This window comes from Crotalus tigris, unplaced genomic scaffold (assembly GCF_016545835.1).
Source record: "Crotalus tigris isolate CLP2741 ecotype Arizona unplaced genomic scaffold, ASM1654583v1 scf7180000018053.2689490, whole genome shotgun sequence".
Lineage (NCBI taxonomy): Eukaryota > Metazoa > Chordata > Lepidosauria > Squamata > Viperidae > Crotalus > Crotalus tigris.
In genome coordinates, this window is record NW_024096796.1 from 458,968 (window position 1) to 475,379 (window position 16,412).

At 38.0% G+C, this 16,412-nt stretch overlaps 1 protein-coding gene across 2 annotated transcripts in view; it reads left to right on the forward strand.

Annotated features, from left to right (window-relative positions):
* Positions 1-16,412, forward strand: part of GIGYF2 (GRB10 interacting GYF protein 2) — a 124,886-nt gene that overhangs the window by 89,285 nt on the left and 19,189 nt on the right. For both annotated transcript variants that reach the window (XM_039347097.1, XM_039347098.1), the window contains exons 8-13: positions 6,241-6,420; positions 12,011-12,228; positions 12,313-12,475; positions 12,560-12,757; positions 13,794-13,978; positions 16,080-16,239. In XM_039347097.1, coding sequence (XP_039203031.1) covers positions 6,241-6,420; positions 12,011-12,228; positions 12,313-12,475; positions 12,560-12,757; positions 13,794-13,978; positions 16,080-16,239 — 1,104 coding nt within the window. The remainder of the gene's footprint in view (positions 1-6,240; positions 6,421-12,010; positions 12,229-12,312; positions 12,476-12,559; positions 12,758-13,793; positions 13,979-16,079; positions 16,240-16,412) is intronic.

Consider the following 16,412-nt stretch of genomic DNA (forward strand, 5'->3'; position numbering starts at 1 on the left):
TCATGCTTCCATTGTATATTTGTTTTGCAGCTGCATTTATTCATTTCTCTCTGCATCAGCTCACCTCTATGTACTATTTTCATACTGGGCATTCATTTCTCTTCACTCCACATTCATTTAGCACTTGTTAATCCTATTTTTCTTTCATTTTATCACTCATACTTCTTAAGTATCCCGTTTCCATTTTTTAATCTCTTCTGAGCAGTTCTCAGTTCTTTTACACAATGATTTTTTGCTTCTTTTATATTAATTTCTTGCAACAATCTATATGCTTTCCTGCTATCTTTCTGTTAGCATTTGCACATATTAAAATTTTTTCCCCATCTTTAGTAAACATTCTACCAAAGCAGGAAGTATTCATCCATCTAGTTCAGGGGTAGGCAACCTTGGCTCTTTTATGACTCGTGGGCGTTGAAGTCCACAAGTCATAAAAGAGCCAAGGTTGCCTACCCCTGATCTAGTTCTTCATTGCAACATTTTTATCTCATGCAATATAGAGCGAAGAATTATTCCATTTATTCTCATAAAAGTTTTAGTTCCTTGATAAACTGATCTTATCATATTTATCAACCAATTTGTGCTAAATTTTCTATAATTCAAACTTATTTACTTTTTCATATGCTTTCTCTAAATCAGTGGTTCTCAACCTTCCTAATGCCGTGACCCTTTAATACAGTTCTTCATGTTGTGGTGACCCCCAACCCCCCATCCAGCAGGCCAGGGGGGGGTATCAAAAACTTGACCAAAAAAAGAGAGGAAAAAATAGGAAAGTATAGGTAGTCCTCGACTTATAACAATTCGCTTAATGACTGTTAGAAGTTACAACAGCACTGGAAAAGCGAATTAATGATCATTTTTCACACTTATGATTGTTGCAGTATCCCTAGGGTCATGTGATTTACATTTGGATGCTTGACAACTGATTCATACTTATGACATTCACATTGCCCCAGGGTCACATGATCAATGGCCAGGGGGCATGGCCAGCTGATCACTCTGGTTGTAGAGTGCCTGTGGGGGGGGGAATCTGTGGGTCTCTGGGATGGGACTGGGGTGGGTGCCTGCCTTCCTTCCTTCCCCTTGTCCCTTCCTTCCTTCTTTTCTTCCTTTCCTTCACCTCCCTTAGTCTCTTCCTCATTCCCTCCCTCTCTCCCATTGTCCCGTCCTTCCTTCTTTCCTTCCACCTTAGTCTCTTCCTCCTTCCCACCCTCTCCCATTGTCCCTTCCTTCCTTCCTTCCTTAGTCTTCCTCTCCCTTAGTCTCTTCCCTCCCTCTCCCATTGTCCCTTCCTTCCTTCCTTCCTTCCTTCCTTCCTTCCTTCCTTCCTTCCTTCCTTCCTTCCTTCCTTCCTTCCTTCCTTCCTTCACCTCCTTCTTAGTCTCTTCCTCCTTCCCTCCCTCTCTCCATTGTCCCTTCCTTCCTTCCTTCTTTCCTTCCTCTCCCTTAGTCTCTTCCTCCTTCCCTCCCTCTCCCATTGTCCCTTCCTTCCTTCCTTCCTTCCTTCCTTCCTTCCTTCCTTCCTTCCTTCCTTCCTTCCTTCTTTCCTTCCTTTCCTTCACCTCCTTCTTAGTCTCTTCCTCCTTCCCTCCCTCTCTCATTGTCCTTTCCTTCCTTCTTTCCTTCCTTTCCTTCCTCTCCCTTAGTCTCTTCCTCTCCCTTAGTCTCTTCCCCTTCCCTCCCTCTCCCATTGTCCCTTCCTTCTTTCCTTCCTTTCCTTCACCTCCTTCTTAGTTTCTTCCTCCTTCCCTCCCTCTCTCCCCTCGTCCCTTCCTTCCTTCCTTCTTTCCTCCCTCCTTTCCCTCCCTTCCCTCCCTTCCATTGTTTCTCCCTTCCTTCCCTCTCTCATTGTTCCTTACTTCCCTCCCTCTTCATCCCTTCCTTCCTCCCCCCCCTCCGTGCCCAGGAAGGGACAAGTGGAGGGGGATAGGCTGCCAGCGTGGCTGCGGGCTTTCCGGCCGCAAACCTGTCTGTGCACAGGCAGAGACAGAAGAGAGCTCACCTAGCTCACTTGCTCAGCTTCACTGAAAAGCATGCCGCTTGCTAAGTTAGCAGAAGCTGCAGGATCAGCACCGGGCTACAGCTGATTCGCGCTTCTGCTAAATTAGCAAGCGCATGTTTTCTAGCGTGCAAGTTTGCTGGGCAGGAGCCAAGGAGAGCAGCTACAGCTGCAGAAGCGCGGATCAGCTGTAGAGGCTTGCCCCAATCCTGGACAAGAGGGAAGGAAGGAAAGACGGAAGGGACAAAGGGAAGAGGGAGGGAAGGAGGCACAAAGAGGGAGGCGAAAGAAAGGAAGGGACAAGGGGGAGAGGGAGGGAAGGAGGGACAAAGAGGGAGGCAGAAGGAAGGAAGGAAGGAAGGGACAATGGGAGAGGGAGGGAAGGAGGAAGAGACCAAGAGGGAGAGAAGGAAAGGAAGTTCCAGCCAGGAGAGGCTTGCCAGCCCGGCTGCCAAGAAACAGAAGAGCGCAAAGCCAAGGAGAAGAAGGTGGTGGTTTCCTCCCAAAGAGGGCTCCTTTTCTCCACCCTTTCCCTGGGTTTGTGGGGAATTTCTCGTCACCAAGGCTGACAGGTGCTGCTTCGAGCCTGCCGCGAGCTTTCTCGCCCCCTTTGCTTCTCTCCCTGCCGCTTTCGTGAGGATTATGGCGCCCTTGGGAAGCCGATCAAAGCTTAGGAGAGGAGGAGCAGTCCCTTCCTCCTTCCCTCCCTTTCTCCCTGTCAAACCCCGGCGGGTTCAACATGAACGGGTGGAGGAGGAGACAAGGACGGGTGGGGTGGCAAAGGAGACCTGCAGCCATCGCCAGACCTCCCGACTGACAAGCGCAAGTTCGGGGGTCGCCAGCTGACGGGCGCAAGAGTTGGGTGCTGCGTGGCCTCCCCTTGGCTGACCTGCGTGCACGAGAAGAAGTCAATCCGGTTGCTGCACAATGAGTCTCTGGGGAGGGAGGGGCCTTGCTCTGCGCCTGCACTCTTCATGCGCCCCCTGCAGGGCACATTTGGTAGAGTTCATGCAGACTGCCGCTAAGCACCATATTTTCCACAAACAAGTGAGGTGGAGCGGGGGGGGTGAGGGAGAGAAGGCGGTAGACAAGCCCTGCCTAAGACCATCGGAAATATGTGTTTTCCGATGGTCTTAGGCGCCCCTGTGAAAGGCTCGTGCGACCCCCAAAAGGGTCGTGACCCACAGGTTGAAAACTGCTGCTCTGAATCAACAAAAATAATTGTGCATTCATTTTTCAGTGACCTGCTGTACAAAAGAAAAAAGTTCTGTGTACCAGCTGCTTAGCATAAAATTGCACTGCTCTTCTCAAATTTTGTTCATTATCACATTTAATCAGAATTCTGCCAATGTCATTTCTTACACTACTATTCTACTCAGAGAATAATATTCTTCTTTAAGACCTAATTATGGTAAAGAGAATGACTATTTGATATTGCATGTTTTAACAGCCGTGAGGATAGTATTTGCCCAATTTTGGAAAAATGAGCATCTACCATCTGACCAGATTATAATTACTAAAATCTTAGGGTGTGCAGAAATGGATAGATTAACATTGGAGATGAAAGAAAAAGATGACTCAGTTTATTTTATAACTTGGGAAATTTTTTATCAATGGTTAGAGACACATTAGAACCTGAAAAGGACTTAATATTTCAGAATAGATTGATTTTTAATCAAGTTCTAATTAATAGGTTGATGACATTGTTATTTTTAGTGATTTAGTGATTTTTATCTGTTAATGTTGATAGTCAGGATTTTTTGAGATTTTATTATTTGTATTTATTTAATAGATGAACTTATTTGTTTATTAATTGTTTGTAATATGGCTATAGTTAAGCTTATTTTAAAAATGGTTGAGTATGATATTTACTCATTATTATGATCCGGACAATAGCTTGTTTGTTAAAATATGAGATTTTATCCTAAATCCCCTATTCCCTTCCCCCCATCCCTTTTCCTTACCATACCCTATTGTTCCTATTTTTTCCTTATGTATATAAACTCAATAAAATATTGTTTAAAAAAAGAGAATAATATTCTTACAATCATGGGACAGAGCTGCGGTCTTCACAGATATGTTGAACAAATCTCATAACTAGCTCTCAAGCAAACCACATCCATATTTTAACATGTCTTTCTAATTATGTCACCTGCAAATGCAGCCTTACTATTTTTCAACATGCTCACAGCATTTAAGGCTTTTTGTTCATCGATTTTTTCAACATTTTTTTCTAGTGTTCATTTCAGTTCAAGTCAACTCTACAAGATACCTCTGATATAAGTTTCTAAAATGTTTATTCCAACATTCTCTCTCTTTGGCTTCAATCCAACTTATTTCATCACTTTTATTTTTATTTTTAATTCCATTCACTCCAGGGTTCTCCTTGTTTAGTCCTTTTCACCTATTTTCAAACCAATTTTATTTCTATCAAAATCCTTCTGCGTTTTCTTCACTCCTCTTAACTATCTCATGTCTTTTTTGACTGTAGCTATCTTGAATTACACATATTTTCTTTTCATTATTTGCAGCAATCATTCTCTCATATTTTTTTTTCATTTTTCTCATACATGGTCTTTTTTGCTTCCTCATTTCATCCAATATCATTTTTTCATACTTTCCAATAGTATACTTCTGTGGCACTCTTTATGTTATTTATATATTATACTCTTCATATATTGTAAGTGCATGTATGGTATGCCACATGATAAATAAATAAATAAATGTGGCACTCTATTACTTCATTTGCTTGTTTGTACCTGCTTTTATTATTTTATTATTTTTATTATATTCAGAATTCTTGTATCTTTCATTAATTCTTAATCATAAATAATTAAAAATGATTTTAGATTTGTATTTTTGACATATTTGCATAAGTAGACTTGTGCTTAAATCGCATATTAGAAACTGATCTTTTTCTATGCAGATATTACCCAAACAGTTACTTCCATTCATTCTTCTGGATCTGGATCTGGATTTGGATTTTGGACTAACCCCTTTTTTGTACTCTTTTCATTTGTTCCAAGTGCCCTTATGTTACTTAGACAAGTTATTATTTTCCTTGTGAATCACATTTTTAGAAGATTATCTGTTCTCACCAACTCATTTCTATTCCACCTATTATCAGCATTCACTGGAACATAATATGCAACTCTCTCCAATGGATTCCTACTTCATGCAAAGAAGTCTCTATCATGTCCCAAAGGTTCTTTTTCAAGAGGCAACTGGACTTTCTTGTTTTTCTTTGAAGACATGGAAAGATTTATATTTCTTGCAGATAGGTGATCATTTGCATTCTCTTAGAGAGTCGTTGAAGTCACTTGGAGGTTTATCTGTGTCCTCAAGGTCACCTGAGTGGTGCAAATGGGTGTGGAGCCTTTAGACTGGATATGGATGATGTCGTATCCCTCCCCTTCTATTGAGAGAAGACTGTTCAGTTTTGACATAGATGGCCTCTTTGACCCCTCTCTCAAATGAGCAGTTGTCTCTGTCCAAAATGTGGACTTTGCTGTCTTCAAAAGAGTGACCTTTGGCTTTTAAATGCAGATGGACTGATTTGCCTTACAAATTTGTCTATAAATAAATTATATCCAAACCATATAAAATGCTCTCTTTATTATTAAGCTACTACTATATTATTTGAAATACAGCATTTGGCATATAATGATAAAAATTATATAGTAATTCCTGTAGTTGCCTCAGATGCACATTTTTAGAAATGCTGTTTCTAGATTTGACTTAGTCTAGTCAAGTAGACAATGCTGAATAACATTATATAGATATTTTAAACAGAAACTAGATACAGCACTTAAAAACACCTCCCATACAAAAAAAACAACAGAACTTTGTGCCATTGTAAACTTCAGTGTGACCAGGAATAGTATCTTGATATGTCTCAACTATGATAAAGCAATCTCAGTGAACATCAGGTGGCATTTGTTTATGGAAACAAACTTTGCAGATGCTCTTCAATGAACTTGTTGCAGTGAACATTTGACATTCGTAAAGGCTTGCAGCTGTATGGTAACAGCTTTATGAAATCTTTTTGAAAACAGCTTGTTTTCCCCCATGAAAAATTATTTTAATATAAAGTAGTTGAATATTAAAATAAATACAAGGAAACATGCATTTGATTTTTTATTCTTTTAGCCAAGGGTGCTCTGATAATTGTACACTTCTGTTTTATATACCAAATTTATTTCATGATACACAGACTTATCACAAAATAGGTTTTTATTTTTTAGTAAGACCAAATTTTGAAGAAGCTGGAACTGTAACAGTAGGAAGGAAACATGAATTTGTACGCTCTGAAAGTGAGAATTGGCGCCTATTCAGAGAAGAACAAAATGGTGAAGATGATGATGGAGGTTGGCGACTTGCTGGTTCGCGAAGGGATGGTGAGAGGTGGCGACCTCATAGTCCAGGTGAGGCAATTCAGGCTAATAAATAAGTTAGTAAACAATTTAGAAATAAAAAAAAAAAATGTGACTGTGTTGGTAATCTTGTGGAGGATTAAATCATGTGCAAATTGCAAATAGGCAATGCAAGCTTTCTTAGCTTTAAAATTTATTTTCTTCCAGGTGTTCCAAATGTATTTATTTTACCTTAAATACTGAGATAGGAGTATTTTCAGTTGACTGTTGGATTGATGTGGAAAGAAATGCTCATGATAAGAGAATAGTTCATTTGTGTTCTTCCTGACGTCAAATATAAACAATAAAAGCACAATAAAGTGGCAGTCTTCCTTAGCTTAAATAGAATTTTAAAAAGCTGAATCAGTATCTCATGATGATCAGATGTGAAGGTTTTCTTAGGACTTGACTAATTCCTTTAACATCATCTTGTTTAACATAAAAACAAACATTGAATCTTATTTATTAAATAAGCCCTAAATATCAAAGATACATCCCAAGGTTAAAAAACTTGGGGGGGGGATTCTGTTAGTTGAAAAGATATAAAATACTGCATTATGAAGAATATTAAAATATTCTCCCAATTTCTCTTTCAAGTATAAACTATTTTAGCATACTTTGCTGATAACGAGTCTTGAACTAGATATATTTCCTCATGAAATATTAATTTTGTTAACTTGTTTGTCATAGTTATATAACTGCCAATCTCACAAATCAAGTAACGCTAGGTGGTGTACAATAAAATTAAAATATTCAAATTAATATCAAAACACTTTATTAAAAATAATTATATTAAAAATATAAAAAGCACAAAACTAAACAGAATAGAAAGGAGATTGGGTGAACAGCCGGTACTAATTACATGGGAGCCATCTCAATATTTTAGCAGTCCTGGGTCACCAGGCCTGCTGCAGAACCAGGTCTTGAAGGACCTCCAGAAGTTTAAAAAAGATTGAAATGAAATTCTCCAGCCAATGGGACCCATAGCATATCCTCTCTGCTGGACCTGGTAGGACAGATATATGTAATCAGGGAGAGGTGAGTTCTCAAATAACCTTTTCCCATGCCATGTAGGACTTTAAAGGACAAAACCAACTCCTTGAATTGGACCCAGAAATAGACTGATAACCAATGCAGCTTACAAAGCAAAGATGTAATGTGTGTTGCTGCATTCTGCACCAATTGAAGCTTCCAAATACTCTTCAAGGGCAACTCCATTTAGAGCATATTAAGTAGTCCAACTAGGAGATAACTAGGCCATGAGTGACTGTGAGCAGAGCCTCCAGATCCTGGAACATGTGCAATGGGCACACAACCTGAAGCTGTTCAAAGGTCCTTCTAGCCACGGCTGCCACTTGCTCCTCAAGCAGAAGTCACGAATCTAGGAGAACTCCTAGATCAGAGGTCCCCAACCTTTTGGGCACCAGGGACCGGTTCTATGGAGAAAGGTTTTTCCATGGACCGGAGAGTGCATGGTTTTGTATGCTGCCTATATCCCACAGATGGGACTTTGCTTGTTTGTGTGGACCGGTTGCTGGCATGCCGTGGCCCAGTACCAGTCCACGGACCAGGGGTTGGGGATCCCTGTCCTAGATTGCACAGAACGTCAGGCAATGCAATCCAACCCTATCCAGCACCAAGACTGTATCTCTAGAACTGGTAGGCTCCAAAACCTGCTCAGTCTTGCCAAAGTTCAGCTGAAGCCTTTGTTCCCCATTTAGACCCTTACAGCCTCCAGGCATCAGAATAAGATATTCAGTCATCAAGGGCAGAGAGGTATAGTTGGGTATCATCAGCATACTGATTTTTTACCCTGTGAAGACAGATGAGCACTCCCAGCACTCTCATGTAGGTATTAACTAGGAAAGGGAAAGCATCAAACCCTAAGGCACCCCACATCGTAGAGGCAGATGGCAGAATCGCTCCTCTCCAACTTCTCTGAAGCTGTACAACCACCTAATGATAACAATATTATTAGCAATATTAATAATGTTATTGGTCTACATTAGAGATATATAGTTATTCTGATCTGAAAGGTACTTCCATCCAGCATGGGCACATTAACTCTAATGATGCTTGAGGAAGACATGCCTTTCTTGGCTTGCAGGGTCATTTCATCCCAGGAAAATACATATTTGAGGTAAGTAGGCATTGTGGAGGTGACAAAAGCTGTTTCACAGATTAGAATAGCTGTGTATAGCTAATGTAGAATCTTACTCTTCAGTAAATCCCATGCCTATGAGGCGCAGAAAGTTTATTTTCTGTTATATTTATATAAATATATTTATATTTACTGTATAATTTATATTATTTAACAGGGATTATATAAAGTGGCATATTCAAAGTTGAGCTTTCTGTACCCTTAACTATAAAACTTTTGGTTTTCTTTCTATGCTGTGTGGTTGAAAGTAGTTAGGTTGTAGTTAAAAATGGATTTTCATAACATTTTTATTCTCACAATGGAGTGCTAAAGCCGTGCACAACATGTGAAGATGCAAAACAAAACAGTGATTTAGTTAACATTCTAAATATTGATTGTTGAATGAGTTTGGCTGTCAGATACCTTATATGGTATTGACGTAATTTTTATATGCACAGTGATAAAAGACAAAATTTCTTTCAAGGTCCTCTATCTCAAATGTTAAAACTCAGGCTAAAATAAAATCAAGCTAGGAAACCTTTGATATGCATGCTGTAGCTATACCTTTATCTGTATTGATTGTAATTTAATTATCATTCCAATACAGTTTATACAAGATGTAAAGTTTTATCTGAATTTAATATTATATATTCACAGAAGTATTGTCTAAGCTAACGTTAAAGTATAGAATATAGCTCCTGATCCTTAGCTATGCAGCCACTTCATAAGACACAGTAGAGAGGAAACAAATTTTAAGTAATAAAGGATTAAGTTCTTATAAGGTACAGATTGTACTCACTACAAGTGATATAATCATTGATCACTTCAAGCATATGTAATATATATTGAATTATACATTCAGCTGTGTGTTCTTTATAAGGTAATTTAATCATGTATTGCCCTTAGTGAACAAGAATAGATAATTTTTAACTAAAATAATTCAAAAGCCACTACTATCAAGATGACTAATTGTAAGCTATGACTTTTAAGGACCACAAATTGAGTTACCAAAGATTGCGGCTAATGTTTACATACATTTAATACTGCTGCATTCAAATTATAGAATGAATAGAGAAAAGACATTCTCTATACTTATTTATAGTGGAAACCTGTTATGGATTTTTAGTATAAAAATGAAAAAAGTGAACATATGTCTTTGATTAGACAGGGTACATTATAGAAAGAAGAGCAATATGAGGGGAGAGAGAGAGAGAGAGAGAGAGAGAGAGAGAGAGAGAGAGAGAGAGAGATTAAATTTATTTAATTATTTATTCAATTTCTATAGCTGCCCAGCTCAACCAAGTGACTCTGAACGGCTTACATTCTAAAATTATAAAAGAATTAAAATGATTTTAAAAAACATTAAAACAATAAAAACATCCACAAAATAAGTACAAACAGCACCTGCAATGATTAACCAACTAATAGGAAAGCCAAATAATGGGGCCTTAACACATTCTGAGCCCCAGGCCCAGGTACAGTTATACTGCTTTGAAGAATGTTGAAAGAATGTTGATTTTTTATTTTTCTTCAACTTTTTTCTTTTCTTGTACTTTTTGTTTTTTGTTTGCTTTCTTTCATTTTCTTTTTTTTCTTCCTTTATATTAGTTTTTTAGTTTTTTACTGTGTTTAGAGACTTTAAGAAGAATTATATTCAAATATATTCAAATTATATTTAAAAATTATAGAATTATAGATATTGACCTGCCTCAAAATGTTACCTCTTTCCTAGAATATACAATAATATAATCTGCAGATTAAGTCACAGTTGCATAGTCATCTTCAAAGAAAAACTTTGGAATAAATATATCAACTACATATATTTTGTCAGAATATTTTTGCTGGCACTCATCCCAAAACAAGGAAGGACTTTATAATAGAATCAGTAACCACAAATTACACGCCAAACTACAGAAAAAACAGGAATACTAGCTAGTAGAGACAAAGAAGAGACTGACTCCTTGGAATAGAGAGTAGATCAGACATGTCAAACACAAGGCCCGTGGGCCGGTTGCAGCCCGCGAAGTGGTTTCATGTGGCTCGCGAAGCCATCCTGGAAACAGTGAGGGAACGGCTCCCACTGCATTGGCCCTGGCCCAGGCCAGCCGGGAGCCAATGTACAATTTTTTGGTGCCATCTATGCTGAAACATATTCGGTCTTAGCTCCACAAGGCCGTCTGGAAACGGCTTGGTGCCGCAGGTGCTTGAGGGCCAGGCTGGGCATATGACCTCTGCTGCCCAGGGCTCCGGGTAGCCCGCACCACCATCCAGCTCCCCCGCATGGCCTGAGAAGAACAGTGAAGCTCTTCCATGGACCATGCCTTGGCACTTGCCCTGGTCCCACCCCCTTCTGCCAGAGATCCTCAGATCTGTCCCACTCCTGCCCAGGCCCCCATAGGCACCCTTGACGCGAACTATGTAGAGTTGGCCATGCCTACCCAGTAGGCCCACACCCACCCTGGCCACACCCACCTGCCGCCAAGGGCAACTGCAATGCTGATGCGGCCCTCAATGAAATTGAGTTTGACACCCCTAGAGTAGATAATCCACAAAAGGAATATCATTCCTCCTTTTCTGGAATGATAGAATGTATGTATCTGATCTCAAAGGAAAGTATAAACATTTTCTGATAATCTCCCAAAATGAAAATTATTAGATTTCATTGTTTAGAGAAATTATCCTTTATCAGGGGCTGATTCTTATGACTCAAGAGCTAATGAGGCTTAACAATTTTATGGACTAAATAAAATTATAGGGCCTTTAACTCAGTGATGTGTTGATTTAGTTCTTGTGGACTTAGTTGGAGTCCACAAGATACAGGTAGTCCTTGATTAACAACAGCAGTTGAAACTGCAATTGCTGTTGCTAAGTGATATGGTTGTATAACATGATGTCAAGTGCTCTCATTGCTTAATAACAGAAATTCCAGCAGTCTTACTGTCATTAAGCAAGCATTGCATAGGTTGTTAAGTGAGGACTTCATGTGACCACTTGCTTCTCCATTGACTTTGCTTATGAGAGGCCAGCAGGAAAGGTTGCAAATTGCAATCACATAGCTATGAGATGCTGCAATGTTGTGGTTGTGAGCTGTGCACTGAGCACCTGCATCACGAATGCATTGGCCAGAACTCTGATGACCTGTCATAACTACCACTCATTCAGTGCTGTTATAAATTTGAATGTTCATTGAACAAGTGGTGGTTATATAAGGACCATCTGTACTTAATATTACTATGGTTTTAAACAGTAGTACTTTTTGGGGTAGCATTTTCTGGAATGGTACACTGATAATAATTTATAAACTGCCTCTGTCAAAGTAAACCATAAATTGTAGTGGCGTTCTGAAGTTCTGTCACTTTGTCCTCTCTTTTCCCTGTCCTCTTTTCCTCTATCCCTTTCTCCTTCCAAATAAGTTCTTGCCTATGGAACTCTTTTGTAAAGTTACTTTCCCGCCCCCCTTAGACGGCCCTCGTTCTGCAGGCTGGAGAGAGCACATGGAACGACGGCGAAGATTTGAATTTGATTTTCGAGACCGAGATGATGAAAGGGGTTACCGAAGAGTACGATGTGGCAGTGGCAGTATGGAGGATGATAGGGATAACCTTCCTGAATGGTGCTTAGAAGATGCTGAGGAGGAAATGGGGACTTTTGACTCATCTGGCGCATTCCTGTCCTTAAAAGTAAGGAATTTTCTATTGATTTGATATGTGACATGAATTATATGTAGCTGGTCGAATCAATTTTGATGTATATATCATCCTTAGAAAGTTCAAAAGGAACCAATTCCTGAAGAACAGGAAATGGATTTCCATCCTGTAGAGGAAAGAGAAGATCATTCTGATTCAGAAGAAAATCATAATGAAGAAGCCAAAGAATTAGATAAGACTCTTTTGAGAGAAGGCGTTAAGACAGAGCGAATAATATCAGGTAAGAGGGATTTATTAGATTGATGCTTCATCTGTTGTTTTAAACTGTCAAATTAGTTACATAGGTTTATTTATCTCATTTTAGAAGTAACAGAAGAAACAGGAAAAGAATCTTTACTGTCTACTAGATCAGGTACCTCACCAAAACCACAGTCACAGGAGCCATTACCAATAAGCCTGATTGAAAGGAAGGAAGACTGTATTCTAGTAGCAACAGAAAAATCAGAATTTGAAGAAAGTGAAATGGAGAATATTCCATCATCCAAAGTGCCCAATAGAGAAGGTAATCATAATAAGTGTGGAAGATACAAGAAATTTAAATGTCATTGAAATTGGAACATCTGAAAAATGGTTCAGAAAGAATAGAAAGATGGTTTAAGCACTTTTCAGTGATTACCAATAGTGTTAACAGTTTACTCAAATATTGATATAAAGTAGCACTTAACTTTTTGGATGGATTTTTGAAAACTTCCTAAACGTGATTTTTAGTATATTTCACAGATGAATGACATATACTGCAAAAAAGTTACAAATTTTGAGATGCTGACTAGATTCATCTTTAAAAACAATAAAAATGGGCTGTTTAATGCATATTTTGTACATGTATTAATACAATGTATTTGGTGATAGCTTTATGCCTTAAGAAGATTGCCCTGTCCCCCGAAGCCAGCTGTAGAGAGAGACTATTTTTTAAACAAGGGCTTAGGTGGATGGTGAATCTAGGAATAATAATAATTAACCCACGTTCTTGGGAAGCATCTGCTGATGGACAAAAATGTTAAATCCAGTCTGAACATTTGCCTGGCTGTACAATCAACCATGGTATATGAAACGTATATGCTATGCAAATCTCAGTGGTTCCAGACAGCTTGTAACAATCAAAGCAATTAAAATCAATAAAAGATAAAAATAAAAAATGGCAAGTGTAATGAAGCAAGGCGTCTCTCTCTCTCTCTCTCTATCACCAAAGGCCTGGGTGAAGAGCCAAGTTTTCATGGCTCTTCTAAACAAATAGTAAGTAATTATGAGCCAGATTCAGCCTGCAGGTTGCTTATGGCCTATAAGTAGTATAATATATTTATTTTATAGATTTTAACTCTGAAGTTAGGATATGAATATATTATTTAGTCAGTATCATGAAAGCTAGCTAGAGTATGTTAAGTGCAGGAAGCTCAAAAGTTATTTTTTCTGTTTTCTTTAAAAATAAATTGTGTAAGTGGGAAGCAGATGTAAAGACGATAGAAAAAGGAATGCAATTTCTGATTAATTATGTAATACTACAGAAAATAATTTTGTATCTGTTGCTTTCCCACTTCTAGACTCTCCTTCTATTGTCCAGTCTTTGCCACAAATTCCTTCAGAAGCAGTTTCCATTATCCCTCCTTCAGATTCTAGTCAAAATTCTGCCTTAAGATGTGTTCAAGCATCAGTTATGGCTGCTCCTGGTATGGGAAATGCTCTTACTGACCCTGACGATGAAGAGGGTCTCAAACATTTAGAACAGGTAAAAACATCTGTAAATTACTATTTTTTAAAGTTAATTTGTACTTCCCTTAGTTACATATATCTAAAAGGCCTAAAATTTTCATGTCTGTTTGTAACACTCAGTTGAGTGAAATTGGAAGGTGTAAAGACCACAATTATTGAACCACAGAATTCAAATGAGCTAACTTACAGAATGCCATTACCTATGATTCCCATGGCAATGAAAATTTGGGGAAGTTCTGGCTGTTTCAGTGCAATGCACCTTCCAACTACTCTTCCCAGAAACCTATAGATGATGTAGCATGAGGGAATGTAGGAAGGCTACAATACTGCCTTGTTTCCCATCTAACTCTGGCTCCTGTACCCAATCCAGGACCTCTGACAGAAAAATAATGAAATGTCAGCACTTAAGATATAAAAACTAGCATAGATTTCAAAGAGGCAAAGCAAAAATAAAATACTGTACAATGAAGACTTGATATAGAACTAAAATATTTATAGAGAAAATAAAGTATTGAACTATTATCCTACTTTCATTAATTTAGGTGGTAAAGGGAGGTTTTGCTAACTCAAAAAGTTGGGGAGAATGGTGATTTTGATATTTACAACAGTTGTGATTGATGCCACTTAAATAGATTTTAAAAACTATCTACACTTATGCTACATAAAATAGAGTCTTTAAGGTTCAAAGAAGACTGGAAATCTAGCTTTTGATAGTGACAATTAATGACATATGTTTAGCAATATCATAGTAAACGTAAGCAGAATTAGAGATGATTAGCACTTAGACCACAGACTACTCAGAAACAGAAAAGAAGGTAGGCCAAAAATATTACTTTGCTTTAGAGTTGCTATTTGTGTAATTAGTCAGGTTTCTGGTTGATTTGTGATTCTTTCATATATTTTTTTATTCATGATGTGATCTCACCACTCTGACAAAAAGGAAAGGGACATTAGACCTATAGCAATTCTTCATTATCAGTATTTTAATTACTTCCTGGAAGTTTCTTGCTTTTAGGATAAACAGTTTTCATTTATTGATCTATAATTTGTTAGTTTTATAATTCTGTAATGCTGTATTATATCTTCCTCTGCTTTATTAGTAGATGATACCACATAGTAGATTTTCATTTTGCCATTCAGCCCAGCCCTAGCACCTCGATATTCCCATATGCCTCAGATAGATGAGTTATCTCTTTTTTCTTGGAAGTCTTTCACAAGAACTTCTTATGTAGCTAAACAGAGATTGTTTGGAGATCATATTAAACATGGTCTCTTCACTACCAGGTTTATACACTTTGGTATTCCTCTTACATTTGAACTTTCAAAGTGATACCTTCCAGGATTTCTTCATTTTATGCTCCAGTGGAAGGTATTCCTTTAAATAAAAAAACTGCAAGTATAGTCTATGTTTACCCAAGAATACTTCTTCTAGTCCCTAATTTCTCTAGTTTACCCCACACTGATGTCAAAATAATGGCTACCATTCCTTTCATCTTCTCTCGCATTTGTAGTAGCTGTGAGCCCACCTTTCCTTGATCCAATATATCATCGAAATTTCTGATATTGGGTGGAGGAGGGTTCATAGGCCATTCTTTGCTTACCTTGAGTCATATTTGAGACTCATAGAGACCACCCTGAAGGCCACCTAGTTACTTGGTTGTAAAGAAAATTCTTTGTGTGACCAAATGTGAATTCATGTATTCATCCCTCTTGATGTTAGTGATCTCAAAGTTCTTTTCACTGATGTGTGATTTATAGTAAATTTAATTTAGTAAGTAATTCACATTCAGGTTCTAAAGCACAATTATTGTTGTCTGCTAAATCAGTATTTTATTATTCCTGACCAACAAACAACATTCTTTTAAACTGCCTTTTAATGCAGAGACTCTTGTTGATTTCATTGATTATGTGTCCAATTTTCATTGAGCATTCTAATTTATATATAATTATGTACAATGTAAGACCAGTCTTAAGGATTTGAAATAGCTTTTTTCTTTTCTACCTCTAACCATATTAATTACAAAGATATTTTCACTATATTTCAGTGATTGCTTACCAATACAATTGCTTACAATGGTATTCTCCATAGTATTTAATGTAACTTCTGTTAATTATAGCAAGCAGAAAAAATGGTGGCATATTTGCAAGATAGTGCCTTGGATGATGAAAGATTAGCAGCCAAACTTCAAGAGCAGAGAGCAAAGGGTACTTTAGTACCATTACACCATGAGTCCATGCAAAAATGGTTCTACAAAGATCCTCAAGGAGAAATTCAGGGTAAGTGTTTTGTTTTGTTTGTTTGTTTCAATTAATTTGAAACAAGAGAAATCATTTACAGGATGAATGGATGGATGGACAGACAGATAGACAGAGTTTCCATTGGGAAGATTATCGGCTATAACTATTAAACATGTCAGTAAATGTGGCACATCTAGCCAATTTCTGAAAGC